Source organism: Aphidius gifuensis, linkage group LG3, assembly GCF_014905175.1.
Source record: "Aphidius gifuensis isolate YNYX2018 linkage group LG3, ASM1490517v1, whole genome shotgun sequence".
NCBI lineage: Eukaryota > Metazoa > Arthropoda > Insecta > Hymenoptera > Braconidae > Aphidius > Aphidius gifuensis.
This window is the reverse complement of record NC_057790.1, coordinates 5,846,546-5,864,763: the sequence shown is the minus strand read 5'-3', so window position 1 is coordinate 5,864,763 and position 18,218 is coordinate 5,846,546. Positions and strand designations below refer to the sequence as shown.

The following is an 18,218-nucleotide window of genomic DNA, read 5'->3' as shown; positions in this document are numbered from 1 at the left end:
TTCTTTTAAATTTAATTATTCAGTTGTTGATATATATAAAATGAAATTTTTTTTTTTATTCACGAGACTCGGGACAATTCCATTAAGCATGAAATAAATTAACATTAAGCATAATTATGAATGACAAGGATTTTAATATTTAAAAACCCAAAAAAGAAAAATTTTTTTTTTAACTAATTTTGTCTTCATGCCCTTTTTTATCCTATTAATTTTATTTTTCATACAATTAGATATTCATTTAAACTTTTATCAAATTTTTAACAATGTAAATTATTTTTTTTTTTTTTGTTTTTCGAATTTTTTTAAACGAAAATAAATTAATTTACAGATAAAACTAAAACAAAAATTTATTCTCCTCTGTTACACTAGTCTTTTTCTTTCGAAAGATTGCAATTATAATTTAACATTTGCCCTAATTTTTTTTTTATCATCTAATGTGTGTGTGTATACAATAGAGAGTATTATTTATTTTTTTTACTTTCAAAAAATCAATTGACAATCGCAGAGGGTACATGCTAGGAGTATCTCATGTGCCATTTGAATAATTTTAATTTAGCTACTATTTTGGCATTTTAATTTACAATTATTAATTTTTAAACAACAGCCTGACCAATGAAATCCATTATAACAAAAAATAAAAATAATAATAATTCATGTTACATAGATTTACACACGCATATATTCCAATGATTAATTTTCAAAAATATTATGAATTTTTTTTGTTTATTTTATTGTTAAAAAGAACATTTTTTTTTTTTTTTTGTATATTTATTTTTTTTTTACTGCTGGGTCCCAATTCTCAGAGGAAAAAATCTACCTGAGCATTTTTTTTTCTTTTTTTTTTTATATTAAAAAACATCGTTCTGATATTATTTAATATGTTTTTTTTTTTTTTTTATTTAAGTGTCAACATTTTCACAAATGATTGAAATGATATGCAGATGAAAATAAGAAGTATCACAGTGTGCCGGAGGCCTGTATTTGTAAATAACCAAACTTAAAATTCATGAGATTTTTCTCTTTTAAAATTAAAAAATAAACAGTCACAACTTGAATGATTCTAAATGAGCATATACAACAATTAATCAACGTGAAAAACAAAAATATAAATTAAAAAAAAAACAATTTTAGGGCAAGTATAAATTTGAACATCACGTTATATATCTCATAGAAAAAAAAAAAAACAATTAAATGAATTTTTTTTTTTCTTTTGTAACTATACACAAATGCTTTAACAAGATTCATTCTATATTTTAATTAACGAGATTCTTTAATTAAATTAAATAAGACAAGGAAAAAAAAAAAATTATTATTAATAAAAAAACTTTTCTACCTATACGGTCAATCCAGTCATTAATTTCTATACAATAAAATCTCAATTTACATTAATTTGTTTGTTCAATTATCGTAAATATTTAATTTTTCATTTTGTGCATATTTAGAGATCATAGAATATATATATAATATACAAAGTAGTATAAAATCAAATGAAAAACAGGCTTTATAAATTTTTTTCATTTTTTGACTCATCAATAATCAATAAACGTCAAGTTAAAATTTATTTTTAAAATTTTACTTTTTTTTTTTTTCTGTTCATTAATTTAACAACTAACATTATTATTAAAAATTTTAATATTTATTATGAGCTCATAGAAATGAGAATTACTTCATTGCACATCCAATGGATATATTTAAAAAACATTAGGAACAAATTGGATTAATAAAAATTGACTGATAAATTAATTGACACATTGAAGTTGCAATGAAATTCAAATAACATTCAGTATTTTAAAAATTTATTATTCAAAATTATTATATATTTTATTTTTTGTCTCATTAATATAGTCATCTATCAGGAATTATAATAAATTTTCATGAGTAAAATAAAATTATGTCATTACAGACTTATTTGGCCTGTTGTCAATTATTATCATAATATTTAATTTCGCTTTTTTTTTCCTAATTGTCAAGTCTGTATTTTGAGTTATTATTTTATTTAAAGACGATCTAATCTAAAATGATCTTCAGCATTGGTGTCTGTTATCACCATGTCAGGATCAGTGAGCATTTGTAGACCGTCAAGGTCAATTGGACCAAGGCCCTGTCTCAGGACATCGTCAGAGGTAAATAAATCTGTATCAAAATCACCAGAAATTGTTCCAAGATCTTTAACAAATTCTTGACTCGTTAAATCTTCAGTGCCTGAAAAATCTGTATATTCATTTTTAATTATAATATTATTACAAAGCTCTTTTTATATTTCAGAAAATGTATCAATCTTGTTTTTTTGTATATTAAATATAGTTACCAGTCAAGATGATCGTCGGAGTTTGAGGAGTTAATTGTTGTGCTGTTGTTGGTGTCCTTGGTTGGTATGCAATTTGAGGACTCGTACTAAAATAACCAGCATCACTTCCTAATTCACCACCAACATTTATCATGTCATTCTGTATCAAACAAAAAAAAGTCATGTAAATTAATATTTAAACAAGATAGCTTGAAAAATATTTTTACCTGTGAATAATTGGAAGTATCATTTGAAGATCCAATGAATGAAGAAATGGTACTTGGATCCACCGTCGTTAAATCCATCTGTAAATTATAAAAAGAAGATATTGAATTCATTATTAAAAATAAATATATTGATTAATTTCGGTGATCAATCACTGGCAATCTTCATGATTATCTTATATTCTATATAAATTAAAAAATAAATTAAAAGTTTGAAGATGAAAAAGAAGAGTAAAATTATAAAATGAAATGGATCCTTTTTTATGGAATTTTATGACGATAAATATATTCGATGAAGAAAGGATAGATGAAGAAGAGTCATCACATGTACCTGCGTAGTCCAACCACAGTCCATAAGTTGCTGAACAATTTGAGTCCAGTCCTAATTGTAGGCAGTTAACAGATAAATAATTTTTTACCTTTGAATTATATTTTTATTGGGGACATAAATTTAAAATTTTAAAAACAGCATACACAAGTTGGATATCATGCAATCCAAATATCTCGATTGATATTTACACCACAATTGGTCTTTTGAATTTATAAAATAATATTAATAAAATAAATATAAAAATTATTTACAATATTTTAATTGATAAAATTAAAATACTTACAATTTCCTATTAATATATTTTCATTGATTTTTTGTTAATCCAAAGTAAGTATAAGAAAAAGAGAAAAAAAAAAATGAATTAATTTTAGATTATTTATAAATATAAAATTAATTAAACATTTATAGAAATCGATAAACATCAACTCACCACTCCCTTGATAAGCACAAACAAAAATTAATAAAAATTGATGATTTTTTTTTGTGTTTTAAATTAGCCAGATTATTGATTTTATATTAATTGTTAATTTTATTTGGTAATTTAATTATGTATATACTAACCATGTTGAATTGTTCAAGTGCTGTTTGAAGAAAAAAATTTGCTTGATCAGCATTATCAGTTTCTAAATTTTGTTGTTCTGAATTATATCCTCTCGTTGGACTTGGTGGTGCTGATGCATTGTTGCTATTATAACTCAGTGGACTTCCCTGTTAAATTTATTAAATTATATTTTTAATATTTATCATTCATTTTGTTTAATTAAATTATTTTTTTAAATACTTACTTGAACTGTTAAACCAGGTGAAGATTGAGGAGATGGTCTATTAATTTGTTGTGAACTTCTATAAGAACCTAAAGAATTTATTTGATGTTGTTGCTGTTGTTGTTGTTGCTGCTGCTGTTGCTGCTGTTGTTGTTGATGCTGTTGCTGCTGTTGTTGCTGCTGTTGTTGGTGCTGTTGCTGTTGTTGAGGTTGTGGTGACTATAAAAACAAAATTAAAATTATAAAAATTAAATAAATAAATTTTTTTGTGTTTTTTTTTTTAAATTATGAACACATTGGCGCGTTACGCGCGCCTGTATCCATAATTTCTAAAATGTTTATTGTTTATTATTGTTACAAAAAAATGCATCAGTAGAAAACCACAAAAAAATATATTTTACTTTTTCAAAATGTCCTTTATTTAATGGATATTTCATAAATACTTTGCAACAAATATTTATTGTAAAAAAAAATATTGAAAATAAAAAGACCAGTAGAAAATTATGAAGTTAAAATTTTTTAAAAGTTGAAACAATTTTTTTTACAATAAATATTTGTTGCACAGTATTTCTGAAAAATCCATTAAATAAAGGACATTTTGAAGAAGTAAAATATATTTTTTGTGGATTTCTACTGATGCATTTGTTTATAACAATAATAAACAATAAACATTTTATGTGTCGCGCGGTCTATCAAGCGCTCGTATATGTTATCGATTTAATCCTTCGAAGATCACTCTTTGTTTTTTGATTTATTTCGTTAGCAACAAAAAAACAAACTATGTCTCACTCACTCTTTTTTTTTTTTTTTTGTTTTTTTGTTGCTAACGAAATGAATAAAAAAATAATAGAAAAAGGCAAATAGAAAGAAATTCATATGAGAGTAAGTGAGAGAAAAACAATGACCAATCAAATGTCCAGAAGACCGATGATGTTTGTCCTTTTTATATAAGGAAATATATAACTTACAGGACTTTGTGGCTGAACTGGACTATGTGGCTGTTGATAAATATACTGAACTGGACTATGTGATGATGGTGGATGAGCAGACGTTTGTCCATAATTTTGAAGATCCTGTTGTGAAGTACTTGTGCTATTTTCCAATGTAATACCCTATTTTAAAATAAAAAAAAAATATATTTTTAATAAATCAATTTTAAAAAATACTATAACAAATGTTTTTATAATTTTTTTTTTTCTATATTGACAATATAATTTATTTCGCAAAAAAAAAAATTATTTATTTAAAATTTAAAAACTTTGTTTAGCCTATATATATTTTTTAAATCCCAAGGATTTTATGGAATAGATACAAATGCAGATACAGCATGTTAAAAAATAAGTTTACATTAATATATTTCATGAATAAAAGACAAGATGGATTTCTACGAAGCCAGGAAGTTGCATCTATCAGACTAAGATTAAGGTTTATAACTTCTCAACTCTACAGATGAAAAAAAGGAAAAACACAAAGTATCATTTGTCTTTTTTATCGTAATTTTTAGCTTGAAATTTATTAATAGTACTGAAATATTCAATAAATATAAAATTATGATATTTATTCTTTCTTATTAAATGGTCTCGTCAATACGTGACATATTATTTTTAACAATAAAATAACAATTAAGATAATAATCCAAAAATAACATTTTGCTTTTGATAAATAACTTTCTTTTTTTCTTTTTTTTTTTCAACTGATTTAACTGAAAAAAATATCGAAATATTTATAAAACATTTAAATATATCTTTTAAACTAATGAAAACAAAAAAAAATTTTATTTTGAATTTAATTAAAATACCATATTAAAATAAATAAATTTTTTTTTTACTTAAGTGTATTTATTTATCTGATAAAATATAAATACGTGCATCAAGCATAAATAACATATAATATTTATACAGTACACAATATAAAACAATAAAGCAATGAAAATAATAATAATATTTTTAAAAAAATAATACTGACCTTATGCGTATGTAGATACCTAGAGTTAACAGGCACTGATAAATGATTCTGCAAAATAACAAAGACAAAAAAAAAAAACACTACAAAAAAATGCAAAATAAAATTTTTTTAAAAATAACAAAAAATAATAAATAAAAATATATATTTTTATAAAAATTATAAACTAAATATATATAAGCTTTTATAATATATCAAAAAAAAAAAAAATCAAACAAATAATCGAAGCCAATGATAGTAATCACTTTCATGCAGCCAACTTACGATTTTTTTTTTTAAATTTTATTATTTTATTTTATTTCCATTTTACATCAGCTTGGGGATGATATCGAAATACACGCTTGGTCTCTTACAAGTGTGATAATGATAATAAAAAAAGAGCAAAAATAAAAGTTAAGATAAAAAAGTTAAAAAATAGAATTAAAAAATAAAATATAAAACAAAAAATGACCTACATAAAATACAAAGAAGAACAAAGCTTACATGCAAGATTTTTTTTTAAAATATCTATATTGACAATCAAGCAAAAATATCACAACATTAATACAAAAAAAAAGAATATTATTAAATGCAATCGAAATTTACTACTGAGATTTATAATATTTCTATTAACGTTTAGTTGTATAACTTTGTTTATTTTTATTTTGAGTCTAACAAACGGGCAAAAGCTAATAATCTAAGCATTGACAAATAATTATTATGGTTAATAATAATATATAATTAATAATAGGAGACCTCAAGGATATTTACTTGGGCGCCTGGTGGACTGTGTTCCTGTGAAAAGGATAACCTTCCAGCTTGTGCCAAACTGGTAGGTGATAGAGTCGTAGGACTGCCCGTTTGAGGACTCTGGAATAAATCCATAGACCATTTTTTTTTTTTATATTTTTTAAATCTTCCGATCAATAACGAATGTGTATCGATAAAAAAAATAATAGTGTGATGTTTTTAAAAAATGATTTTAATAAAATAAAAAAAGAGATAATCTTGCATACCTTTGTCAATTCAATGAAAGTAGCATCAGACCATGTACACCAAGCAATTTTCATATATATTTTAAATTTATAATAGTAAAATTTTTTGACAGTAAAAGTGATAATAATGTTTAGTATTATATAAAGAAATAAAAAATGTGTAACACGTTTAAAAAATTGAATGAAAAAAAAAGTAATAACAATAAAATTGTCCCAAATGGGTGAAAGAAAAATTAAAAAACAAATAATTTATAAATTTATAACTTACGTTACTATACTGCGTACTACTTGAATGATCTTCTTGATCCAATGGTATGTGTAGTGGTGATGGAAAATGAACATTGCTTAAATCAGGCAATGATCCTGTGTTATTACCAATTGGTGTTTGTGGTCCAGGTGGTTGTGAACTTGGATATATACTAAAAAAAAAAAATTAAATTAAATTCCAAATGATCAATTATTTTTTTGAATAAATATACATACTGTATTCCAGGTACTCTTGGCATTTCACAGGAAGACCTTGGACGTTCAATAAAATTATGATGTCCATCTCTATTATCACCAGATATATTTCCAATAACATGTGCATCTAAAACATCAAAAAAACAAATTAAAAAATATACTAATAAAGATTTTAAAAATGGCATTATATTTTTAAATTAAAAAGACAAAAAAAAACAATATAAATACTATGATAAATAAATAATATAAAAGTTTAAAAAAAAATTGAAAACCAACATGCATCTGCATCGCTACCTCGTCGATGAGAAATTTGTGATGTTGATTGACATGCTTCATTTGCACTTTGATGTAATGCTGAATCAGAATTTGTTCGTCTCCATGTATCTGGTAATGGTGGTGATAAATAAGATGTACCACTGTATGGTGATGTATCATATCTTTTTTCAATTGGTCTTGATCTCATTGGACCAACACCTGGACTTCTACTTCTTTCATTATTTCTATACATCATTGGATTTTGTTGCATTTCTTCAAGATTACTCAATGCAGTCTGTAATTAAAAAAAGGTAAATATTAATTATTAATATTTTAAAAATAACATATTATTATTATTTCATTGTTTGTTGACAAATATATATAGATGATTGTTTAACACAATATATACATACAAGCACATACATTAACTATTGCATACATATATTTAAAATGTAAATAAAGTGATGAACAAGTATATTTGATTTTTAAATAATTAAAAATAATATATACATATGACATTGGTACAATTTAATGATGTATACATGACGAGAATTTTGTCATCTTGTCTTGTTGAAAAATTAATTCCTCATTGGAGGACCATGCACATTAAAATTAACCATCCAATGAAATTGTTGTTAATCATATGGAAATATACAATGCAGGTATCATAATAAATACAAAAAAAAATAATAATAATTTCAAATTGTAAATACCAACTGTGTTTGTCATGTATATTTACAATTTTTTAAATTATTAATTCATTCATTTTTATAAATTAAAAATTAAATCAACTTTTTTTTTTTTGTAGAAAAAATTGTACTTTGATGTATTTTTTATTATAATATAAAATAGTTTTTTTTTTAAATTAATTTAAAGATCTATTACAATGTAAAAACAAAATAAAAAAAATTATATGACCCTGGAGTTGATAGAAAAATAATTTCGTCATAGTATTTTACTATCGAAATTTATTTAAATTGGACATAAAATTACTACTGTTGAATGAAAAAATAAAAAAATAAAATTTGTTTTAATTTTAAATGCAAATTAATAAAAGAAAAAAAAAAATTTTAAATTTAAAATTTAAAATAAATAATCAAAGGAATTTTTTTGATTGCCATGTGATGATGCAAATAAATCATGTGAAATGTACAAAATTTCTTTCGCGCTTCCGTTTTAAATCGTAGTTATTAAATCATAGTATATATATACATTTATTTATATGTTTGTGTTGTTATGTATACATAAACGTTAGTGTGAAATTATTAATTGTAAATGCGTTCTTGAGCTTGTCGTGTGGTTTCAAGGTTCAAGGTAAACCTCCTCTACCCTCCTTTTTTCTTTAAACTACTACAGCTATTTGCCTTGTTCCACAACAACACATATTATATATCGATAATTTGTCTTTATAAACTCATGTCACACTAGTAATTTTTTAATAAAAAAAAATTTAACTATTATTAAATCTGCTAGAAAAAAAAATCTAAATAAATAATTGATATTTTTTTCATTATATAAAATATTGTTTTTAATTATTTTTCATTTTATTATTATAGACTTAATTTATTTTTTTATTTAGTAAAAATATCTTTAAAAATAATTAATTGATTGTTTAGATATATTATTAAATTAAACAATGACAAATTTATTAATCTTGAAATATAAAAAGTGAATGACGAGGCTATAGCATGTTGTGGTCACTTGAAGATAGTTGACGAGGTCAGGAACTAATTGACGGCCCTTTAACCCCCTTTCCCATCAACTGGCTATTTCAACTAAAGCAATCTCAGATCGCTATTTTTTTTTTATTTAACTTTAAAATTTTTTTAACATACCTACGATTACCTATCATAAAAAGAAAAACCTATTAACTTGTTTAGAAAATTATCTAATTTAAAAAATAAAATTTTCACTAATTATTTAATAAAAATTTTGTGGAATTATTATTCTAATATAACAATTAATTTATAATTTTTTTTTTTAATTAATAAGCAACCATTTAACTATAATTTTTCATTAATTCGAGTCATTTATTACAAAGGCGAATAGCAATTTTTATTTTATCTTTAATTATGATAATTAAAATGATAAAAGTTAAAATAAAATCGATAAATTCATCTTGAATATTTTTTTGTTTGAATTACATTTTTTTTTAATTATAATTAACTAATATATTAAAATAAAAAACCTACTTAATTTTCAAATATCAAAAGTTCATTTATTTTTGAAAAAATTAATATTATATTGACAACCTTGCAGAGAATAAATTAATCCCATTCGAAAAAAATAAAAAAAAACTTTTGAAATTGATTTAATTCGATTAAAAGTAAATCCAATTAATGTTAATTGCATGAAATTGTGGCTGACTCGAAATATCGTTTGAATGATTTGCAAATGTGTGGAGTATCTGTGTATTTTTGTATGTACATATTATAAACGTGAATATTTTAAAAAACTTATTATAATTTACAAAATAAATTGACATAAATTTGAGCAAAATTTTACGCCCCAGGGTGAATTTATTATCTGGCAAATTGAGAACTGATGAATCTTCGTTTATAAATATTTCATTTTTTTTTTTTTGACCAAATGAGGGTTCGATACTCCCGAGGTTATCTGTATTAATATTTATACATACAATATATTTATATCTTTACCATCAATTATTTTACAGTATTATGTAATAACGATTATCAATAAAAATAAAAAATTGATAAAATATAAAGAAACATTTATTTTTAATTAATTATTGTAAATAAAATTTATAAAAAATAGATCTATATTTTAATTAATAAACATTTTTAAATGTTTATTAATGTCAATTAAATGTTATTTGTTTAAAAAATAATAATATATAAATAAATAAACAAACAAGTAAATAAATAGAAAAAAAAATAAAAAAAAAACCTTGGAAAATATATAGGGATTTAAAGGGATTGAATATTTAATGTATTTTTTTTTTTAATTTAATTTATTTTTATATATCAATTCTTTTTTCGTACCGGAAGTGGTGTCGAGGGAATTGAGTAAAATATCGGTTAGTAACAATCGCGGTTCGGATAACTCCAACGACCAATCGATTTCCTTGGCGCGGCAGGAAAAGAAAAAAAGGAAGGAAAGGGGTTGCAAAGACTGGAGGGAGTTTTATATCCGTGATGAAAAAAAAGGGTGGTTAGAAATAGACTTTAGATCGGTCCGATGAAATGAGAATAAAAAAATTCTATCAAGGACGAAGAAAGAATACACATGCGGCTATTTAATTTTTTTTTTTTTCTTTTTTAATTTTTATAAAAACAATTAGATAACAAAAAAAGTTATTTATCAATTAACTAGTGATAAAAAGGTATATTTTCAAAAAAATTTTATTAAAAAAAAAAATAATATTTTGAGCTCAACTTCATGTTCAAGGACACTACCACCGCCTTCATACCACCTGTAGAATAAATAACGACAAAAGTCAATCATACAAAAATAGACCTATCATGCGATAAAATAAAAATAAAAAAAAATCATCAAAATAAAAATGTAAATATCATATTACATAATACTCCAAATTACCAATATTTTTTAGCCCAAAAGAAAAAAAATTTATAAAAAAAAAAACACTTGTTAAAATGAAATTTAATAAATTTCATTATTTATAGATTATAACACTATATAAAAATTTCCCAAATGAAAATTAAATAATATATAAATACGTATAAAAAAAATATACATTTTAATTATTAAAATTTTATTATTGATATTTCATTTATTTAATTAAAAATATTTGCATTTTATCAACCTTTTTTTCTTCCAATTCAAATAAATTGATTTTAAATAAATATAAAAAACAAAAAATACATTTATATATTATTAATAATAGAATCAGCTGGTGTTTATTAATTTTATTATTTTTTTGAATTTTAATAATAATAAATATTTAGTAGTTTTAATATCGTTGCAGCAGGATGCAGCGACACGTAGCACGCGCCCGGAACAAGCGAATAAGTACACCCGCAGTTACGATCAATACTCATTCCCCTCAGTACTCTTCAACATCCCTCTCCCTCAATTGATTCAACACACCAATATACATGTACATATTAATATTCATATACAAACATATACATCTATATATATATCATCAACAAAATGCCTGCAAATATATACAATTATCCTTTTTCTATAAATTTTCAAAAAAACATTATATTTTTTTTTTTAATTTCAATTATTATTAATTGCTTTTTTTTTATTTATAAATTTATTTTATTATCAAGCTTTTAACAATATTTTTTTCTCTACTATTTTCTCTTTATTTTAACCCTTTTTTTTTTTTTTTTAAACACAAAACTTGCCTCTCTTTCACATCAACATCCATCAACCCCTTCAACATCTACACACATATGCATCAACTGTATATACACATTTTTCTTTCAGCTGGTGGCCTAGAGTCTCATTCAGGTAAATGTAAACTCGGTCATATCCGCATGAAGCATTTCATACACTCTTGTTTTTTATTTATTTATTTTTTAAATAACCAGAAATTATTATTGATAAATTGGAAATAGTAATAATAATTTTTGTTGATTATTTTTTAATTTCGAAATATTTTTAATTACATGGATTCATTGTTATTTATTAAAATCAAATTGAGTATTAATTTTTCTACATTAAATTGCTTGAAATTACTGGAAAACTTTTTGGTTTTTTTGAGAAATGTCCCTTTAAAGTTGAAGAAAGTTGCGATAAACGAAATAAAGAATTTATGGTGCTTTAAATAAATTTGATAATTAATTATTTTTATTATAAATAAATGTCAAGATAAAAGACATGTTTATGAAGGATAATCGAAAATGAATTGTCAGTTTTTAAATGTATAAAAAACAATAAAAATATGTAATTGTAAAGAATTATTTTTATTGTTTTGGTAAATGATTATGAAAGGAAATATTTTGGTAAATTTGTATTACGCAATTAAACAATGTAAAAACAAAAAATAAATTGACGGAAATAAAAACAAACTAATTTACTAAATGATTGAAAAATTTTTTTAAAAAATATATAATTTGTTTTTTAATTTTTATTAAACTATAAATTTGAATTAATTATTAGTCGAAAAATTTAAATGACAATAATACACAACAATGAGAATAAGAAATTGAAAAAAATAATTGTTAGTAATTTAAACAGGATACAATGAAGGTCAGGGGTAAAAAATTAATAACAAATATCTGAAAAATATCGTGAAAATAATTTTTGTTTATTATATGGCAATTTTTAATAATTAGCAAAGTAGTAATTTCGAAAAAAAAAATGAATATGATCGACAGACGTAAAATATCTAGGAAATGCATAATCTAAAATAACTAAGCTCCAACTATTTACTATATTTTTTCATTCAAGTATTAGTTAAAAAATAAATTACACACGCCTACATCCCGTCTACTTGTTTCTTTATAATCCTTGCATCAGCAAAAAAAATTTATATTTGTGCACGAGACGTTGTTGAAGCAAGACATAAATTCAGCTAATTTCGTTTTTTTATTTTCATCAATATACAGTGCATTTAATTAATTTAAAAAACATGGAAAATTTTATTGTTAAATATATATTTTTTGGAATTTTATTGCAGGCAGTTTTCATCACTGCTAAAGTAAATTTTTTTTTCAAATAAAATTGATTAGTGTTGTTGATATAATTTTTAATTATACAAATTGATAAAAAATTTTTTTTCCTCTTTTCAAGTTGCCGGATTTTATAACACCTGATATGGTTGCTATGGTAGCTGATGATAAAGCTAAATGCATGGGTTTACATGGAACAACAGAAGGTAAATATAATTGTTAATAATAATTAGCAAAAATATTTTATTTATATGATTAATTAATTATTAATTTACAGCACTTATTGATCAGGTTAATGAAGGAACGATTGTAAATGATAGAGCTATAACTTGTTATATGCATTGTCTATTCGAAACTTTTGGTGTTGTAAGTATGATTAAAATTATTAATAAATATTATAAAATTTAATTAATATGGTTTTTTTATTTATTATTTGATATAATAGATTGACGAAGATGGTGAACTTGAAGTTGAAATGTTGGTTGGAATGTTCCCAGAAAGTATACAAGATGCTGGACGAGAACTTTTTAATAAATGTGCATCTCAAAGTTAGTAAAACACCAAAAAAAATTAATAATAATTAAGAAAAATTAATAATTTAATATTTTACATATTTTTTTATATGTAATAATGTTTTTTTTATTAATTTTTAGCTGGCTCTGATGACTGCGATAAAGTTTTTAACATTGCAAAATGTGTACAGCAAACAAGACCTGATGTAACTATATTTTTTTTTTATTTAAATATTATAAATTTTTTATTATTATTTAATCATTATAAATGAGTAATAAATTAATTTTATTTTTTTAAGATGTGGTTTATGATATGAGATAATAACACCAAAATTGTATATATAAAAAAAAAAAATTAAATATAAAAAACGAGACAAAAAAAAATGAAAAAATTTTGGCCATTGAACCAGCAACAGATGAATAATTCAAAAATATAAAAAACATCAATATGGAAATCATCATAATTATCAGAAATTTAAAGATAAAAACAAGTAAAAAAAAATATTAAAAAAATTTAAAAAAATAAATTTAATAATCAATCTAAAATTTAAAATAAAAAAAAAATTAAATGACCTTGAAATTAAATTTTACATCAATAATAATATCTTTGATATGTATTTATGTGTTTTTAAAATATTTTTATGAATGTAATATATATTTAAATAATTAATTAGACAAGCTCAATAATTAATTTTCAAACTAATTAACGTGCCTAATGGGTATTTTCTTAGCTACACAGGTATATAATTTAAACAAATAAAAAAAAAAAAAATTTATAATCATTGAAAAAATACAATAAAGATATGCTATCATCATACAAAAAAAAAAAAAAAAAATTCAATCAATCTTTATTCAGCTCCATAATTTAAATAATTCATCAATTCATTTTTTATTTATCAAACTGATATTGATAATTGAACTTTCAGTGTAGAAATATTTAAAAAAAAAAAATACTGAAATTAATGACTATTAAAATACCTGACAACATCAACAACGATAACTACACAACAAAAATTGAGTGTTAAAATTTTATCGATAATATATTGTGATAAGAAAAAAAAGTGCTTTTTTTTTTTTTTTGTGAACACTAAATTGTTGCATGCTGCTTCAAATTAACTACAATCAAACTACCAAGATAACAACAACAAAGTAATAAAAAAATAAATAAATAAATTACAATTAACTAATTAAGAGAAAAATGAATAATTTTTTTGTAAATTTATTTACAATATTCAACTTAATTAGAAAATAATTTATTGATTTATTAATTGTATATATTTTTTTTTCTAATGAAGCAAAAAGCACTGACATTATATTGACTTGTACCTTAAGATCAATAGAATGAATTACATCAGTATTTGAAGTAGAATCATTTGTTGTATCTCGATTGTTAACATTTGGCAATGAACCACCACCCCTGAATTGATTGCCAAGGTTAATATGAAGATGTTTGCTGTCACTTGATTGTGGAGGACTTGCACCAGCACTTTTGACTGATAATGGGGCCTCAATGACACCACAGGTACCAGTGGGACTTGCCCCAACTGAACTTCCTGCTGACGCCACCTAAGCAAGTTCATCATCAAATACCTCCATTTCTTTTTTTTTTTTTTCAATATAAAAACCCCCTATTATTTTTTTTTATCTATCATATTTTTGTGTGCAAATGTGTGTTTAAATTAAATAATATTTTAAATAATAATAATTAAAAACTTGTTTAAAAATAAATTAGCTTGTATTATTTTTCGAATCAATTTGGTTTTTATTATTACTATTGGCTTTTCATTATAAATAATGAAAATTTTTGATAATTTATAAACAAATTTAATGATTAAAAATCATAAACAAGTATTTTATAATTTTCAATATTATTTTTGGGAATATTAATAATATTTTATGTTAATCAATGATGTCAAAACTAACGGTATTTAAAATTTATATATGTATTAAAAAATTCAATCGAAATTTCGAAATATTTACCGTTAGAAATATTATTATTATTTTTCGAATGAAGATTAAAAATTCGAAAATTCCTCAACACATTTGATAATAAAAAGGAAAAAATAAATGTATTTTTATGTATAATAAAAAATAAAAAATACATAATATTTAAAATTATATATTAAATAAATTTTTACACGTTCATATATGACTACCTGGTCTTGGTATTTTTTTTTATCCGACAAGCTATAATAAATAAACTTTTTAAAATATACAAATGTTTATTTTACAATACACTTGAGCAAAGAATCTTTAAGTAAAAAATAAATATCATTATATATACTACAATTACGATTAATCCAAAAAAAAATAAAAATTATCAATGATGTGTTTTTGATAAAAAAAAATGATAAAAATAAAAAAAAATCCAGTCAAACAGTATTATTAATTTTGCTTCCGTGTATATTTATTTATTATTTAAAAATATTTAGACAAAATAGAAAAAATAATAAAACAATATTTAACTAAAAACAAAGACAACAAACAAAAAAAAAAAAAAAAAATATTCCATCCATCAAAATGTATGTATCTGGCTAAGTAAAACAATATTCAAATATTCAAATATAAATCGAGTATTTTCATATTTTTATTTTTTCATATATTACTACTCACTTTTTAGATATATATATATTTTTTTTTCTTCCCGCCTTATGTTGTCTGTCATAATTATAATATGAAAATCTAAATTTACTTGTTATTGAAATTGAAAAAAATAAAAATCAACATTTAAATGATAAATTAAACAAAAACCAGTTGATTAAAAAAATAACAATTAATCTAATAATAAATTAGAAAAAAAAAAATTAAATTAAACAATTGATTAATATAGCGAAAATCGAAATTTCCAAATTGTTAAAATTTCCCGCGCAATAATTATTTAATCGCATGTGTTGATGCTATTATATTCTATTTATTATACTCAATATATATTATCTAAAATTCGTAAAAGTATGTACCTCCATCCAAAATTAGTTAAAAAGAAAATATATATATATAACAAAAAGAAAAGTAATTTTTTTCTTTTATTTTTTCGACTAAATACATGTGGAATTTCGAATACGTATGCCTTGCGAGTTTAAATATATATATGCAGCTGCATAAACCAAAATGAAACATAAGAAAATTATATATCTTTTTCTCTGTCATTTAATACACGTAAAGTTTCATCTCTTAAAATATACACAAGGAAGTGTAAGTATGTACAAGTCAGGGCGTTCACGTATGTTTACGTTTTACTCATTTGGTGCACCGTTTTTTTTTTTTTTTTTTATTTCTTTTTTTATTACAATCCACTTTTGTATGTCCGCATGTTTAAAAGTATAATAATATTTTTAAAAAACAATAATAATTGTGCATATGTGTATGTTAATATATATATATTTTTAATTGAATATTTATATATATCTTACTCTGCTTGTTACATCTGATACTTCACGCATAATTGCCTCAAAGGCAGCAGTTTCTTCAGCCTGTTTTTGGTTAAGAAGGGCAATTTTTTCACTGAATTTACGTGGATTCGCCATGATGTCAACTGCACCAGACAACACTTACACAAATGCACTTGTATTTAATTAATTAAAAATATTTTCATATAAATTAATCAAAAAAATTAATAACACTTGTTATATTTTTTTGCTCAATATTATTACCGGTAATTTATCAATATTATTTTAATATTAACAAAGTAAACAAAGAGGTCAATAATTTTTTTGATCACCTTTGATATTTGTCTCTCTTTTACGCTTAATATTTAACTATCTCTCTTTCACTTTTAATAAAATCTAGACACTTTTAAATCATTACTTTCACAACACAACATTTTCTTATTATTTCCTCTTTTTTTTTTTCACTTGATGTTTTTCTTATTCATCACCTTATTCCTGTCACTCAAATATAAAAAAATTTTTTTTTTTTTTTTTCCATTAATTTCTTCTTTTTCTTGTGTTTATTTCACCTTTTTTTTTTTTTATATACACTCAGGCCACAACCACAAAACTCAGATTAAAAAAAAATTTAAAAAAAAAAAAAACAGACACAAACGAAACAACCCACTTCCCGTACTCCGTTTTATCGAATATTATTATTTAAAAATTAATAATTTTCACTTGTTTAACATTGTAATACATAACAACTAAAAACAACAAATCATTGTTGTAATAATTAATTATTAATCATTTTTAAAATGAGTAAATTTGTTTATACTTTTTTTTTGTTGTTTTTGATGGTGTATTAAACCTTGTCAGTGACAAGGTTCATAGCAAATTTATTTCCAGTGTATAATATATATATTGTTATTTATTATTATTTTTTTTTTTTTTTTTTACAGTACACCACTGCCTCAGCGATTGACTGACGGTCACTGATACGCAAGATTATGCGGCGCAGCGCGCCACGCGCATCGCGCAGAAACTCATGTTTTTAGTGGAGCCATTGGTTGGGCTTTTGTAACATCTAACCCGACACGAGAGAAAACCGATTTAAGAGAGAGAAAAAAAAATAATATACAAGAGAGAAAGCCCACGGGAGGCCAATGTATACATGCATACAATTTACAAATACTTAAAAATGATTTTTTTTTTTTTTATGTTTTAAATGTGTTTGTTTGTTGTTTTGTTTTAATTTAATTTCTTATCGAAATTCACAATTTTATTGTGAAACAATAATCATTATCATGACACAAACCATGTGGGGTAATAATAAAAATAATATATGTTTATTGTTATTATTGTTTATATTTATTTTTTTATAATTTTATTTTTACTCCAATTTTTCAAAGTTTTTGTAAATATTGATTTTTTATTTCTGTGAAAATTTATTGTACACAAGACACTGATAATTAT

The 18,218-nt window shown here is 22.5% G+C and overlaps 2 protein-coding genes across 16 annotated transcripts; one reads left to right on the top strand and one right to left on the bottom strand.

The window, feature by feature from the left end:
* Window positions 1–646: 646 nt before the first annotated feature.
* Window positions 647–17,712, bottom strand: LOC122851686 (CREB-regulated transcription coactivator 1-like). Of its 15 annotated transcripts, none has more exons than XM_044151064.1 (16): window positions 16,788–17,712; window positions 14,704–14,943; window positions 7,281–7,554; window positions 7,026–7,131; window positions 6,811–6,961; window positions 6,304–6,417; window positions 5,572–5,619; window positions 4,575–4,718; window positions 3,628–3,825; window positions 3,404–3,550; window positions 3,273–3,278; window positions 3,126–3,131; window positions 2,843–2,893; window positions 2,515–2,592; window positions 2,309–2,447; window positions 1,577–2,211 (listed from the first exon to the last, which is right to left on the bottom strand). In XM_044151064.1, exons 1-16 carry the CDS (start codon window positions 16,899–16,901, stop codon window positions 1,997–1,999), a joined length of 2,031 nt encoding a protein of 676 aa, XP_044006999.1. In that variant the 5' UTR covers window positions 16,902–17,712; the 3' UTR covers window positions 1,577–1,996. The 15 variants fall into 15 exon arrangements, with proteins under 15 accessions (XP_044007004.1, XP_044007010.1, XP_044007011.1 ...); XM_044151066.1 differs by having other exon boundaries at window positions 1,658–2,211; window positions 7,299–7,554; XM_044151065.1 differs by having other exon boundaries at window positions 1,659–2,211; window positions 6,319–6,417.
* LOC122851715 (general odorant-binding protein 69a-like) lies at window positions 12,675–14,580 on the top strand. Its single transcript, XM_044151130.1, has 6 exons — window positions 12,675–12,894; window positions 12,987–13,071; window positions 13,143–13,231; window positions 13,311–13,413; window positions 13,519–13,583; window positions 13,677–14,580. The coding sequence occupies exons 1-6, from the start codon at window positions 12,826–12,828 to the stop codon at window positions 13,692–13,694; spliced, it is 429 nt and encodes a 142-aa protein (XP_044007065.1). The 5' UTR covers window positions 12,675–12,825; the 3' UTR covers window positions 13,695–14,580.
* Window positions 17,713–18,218: the final 506 nt, after the last annotated feature.

Excerpts from the sequence above, each read along its gene's own strand:
- LOC122851715 (XM_044151130.1), top strand. The coding sequence starts at position 12,826 with ATGGAAAATTTTATTGTTAAATATATATTTTTTGGAATTTTATTGCAG. Across the intron at positions 13,072-13,142 it reads TTTACATGGAACAACAGAAG|CACTTATTGATCAGGTTAAT; the intron begins GTAAATATAATT and ends ATTAATTTACAG. Across the intron at positions 13,414-13,518 it reads TAATAAATGTGCATCTCAAA|CTGGCTCTGATGACTGCGAT; the intron begins GTTAGTAAAACA and ends ATTAATTTTTAG.
- LOC122851686 (XM_044151064.1), bottom strand. The coding sequence starts at position 16,901 with ATGGCGAATCCACGTAAATTCAGTGAAAAAATTGCCCTTCTTAACCAA. Across the intron at positions 6,418-6,810 it reads GTAGTACGCAGTATAGTAAC|AGTCCTCAAACGGGCAGTCC; the intron begins GTAAGTTATAAA and ends GATTTATTCCAG. Across the intron at positions 2,593-2,842 it reads ACTGTGGTTGGACTACGCAG|ATGGATTTAACGACGGTGGA; the intron begins GTACATGTGATG and ends TATAATTTACAG.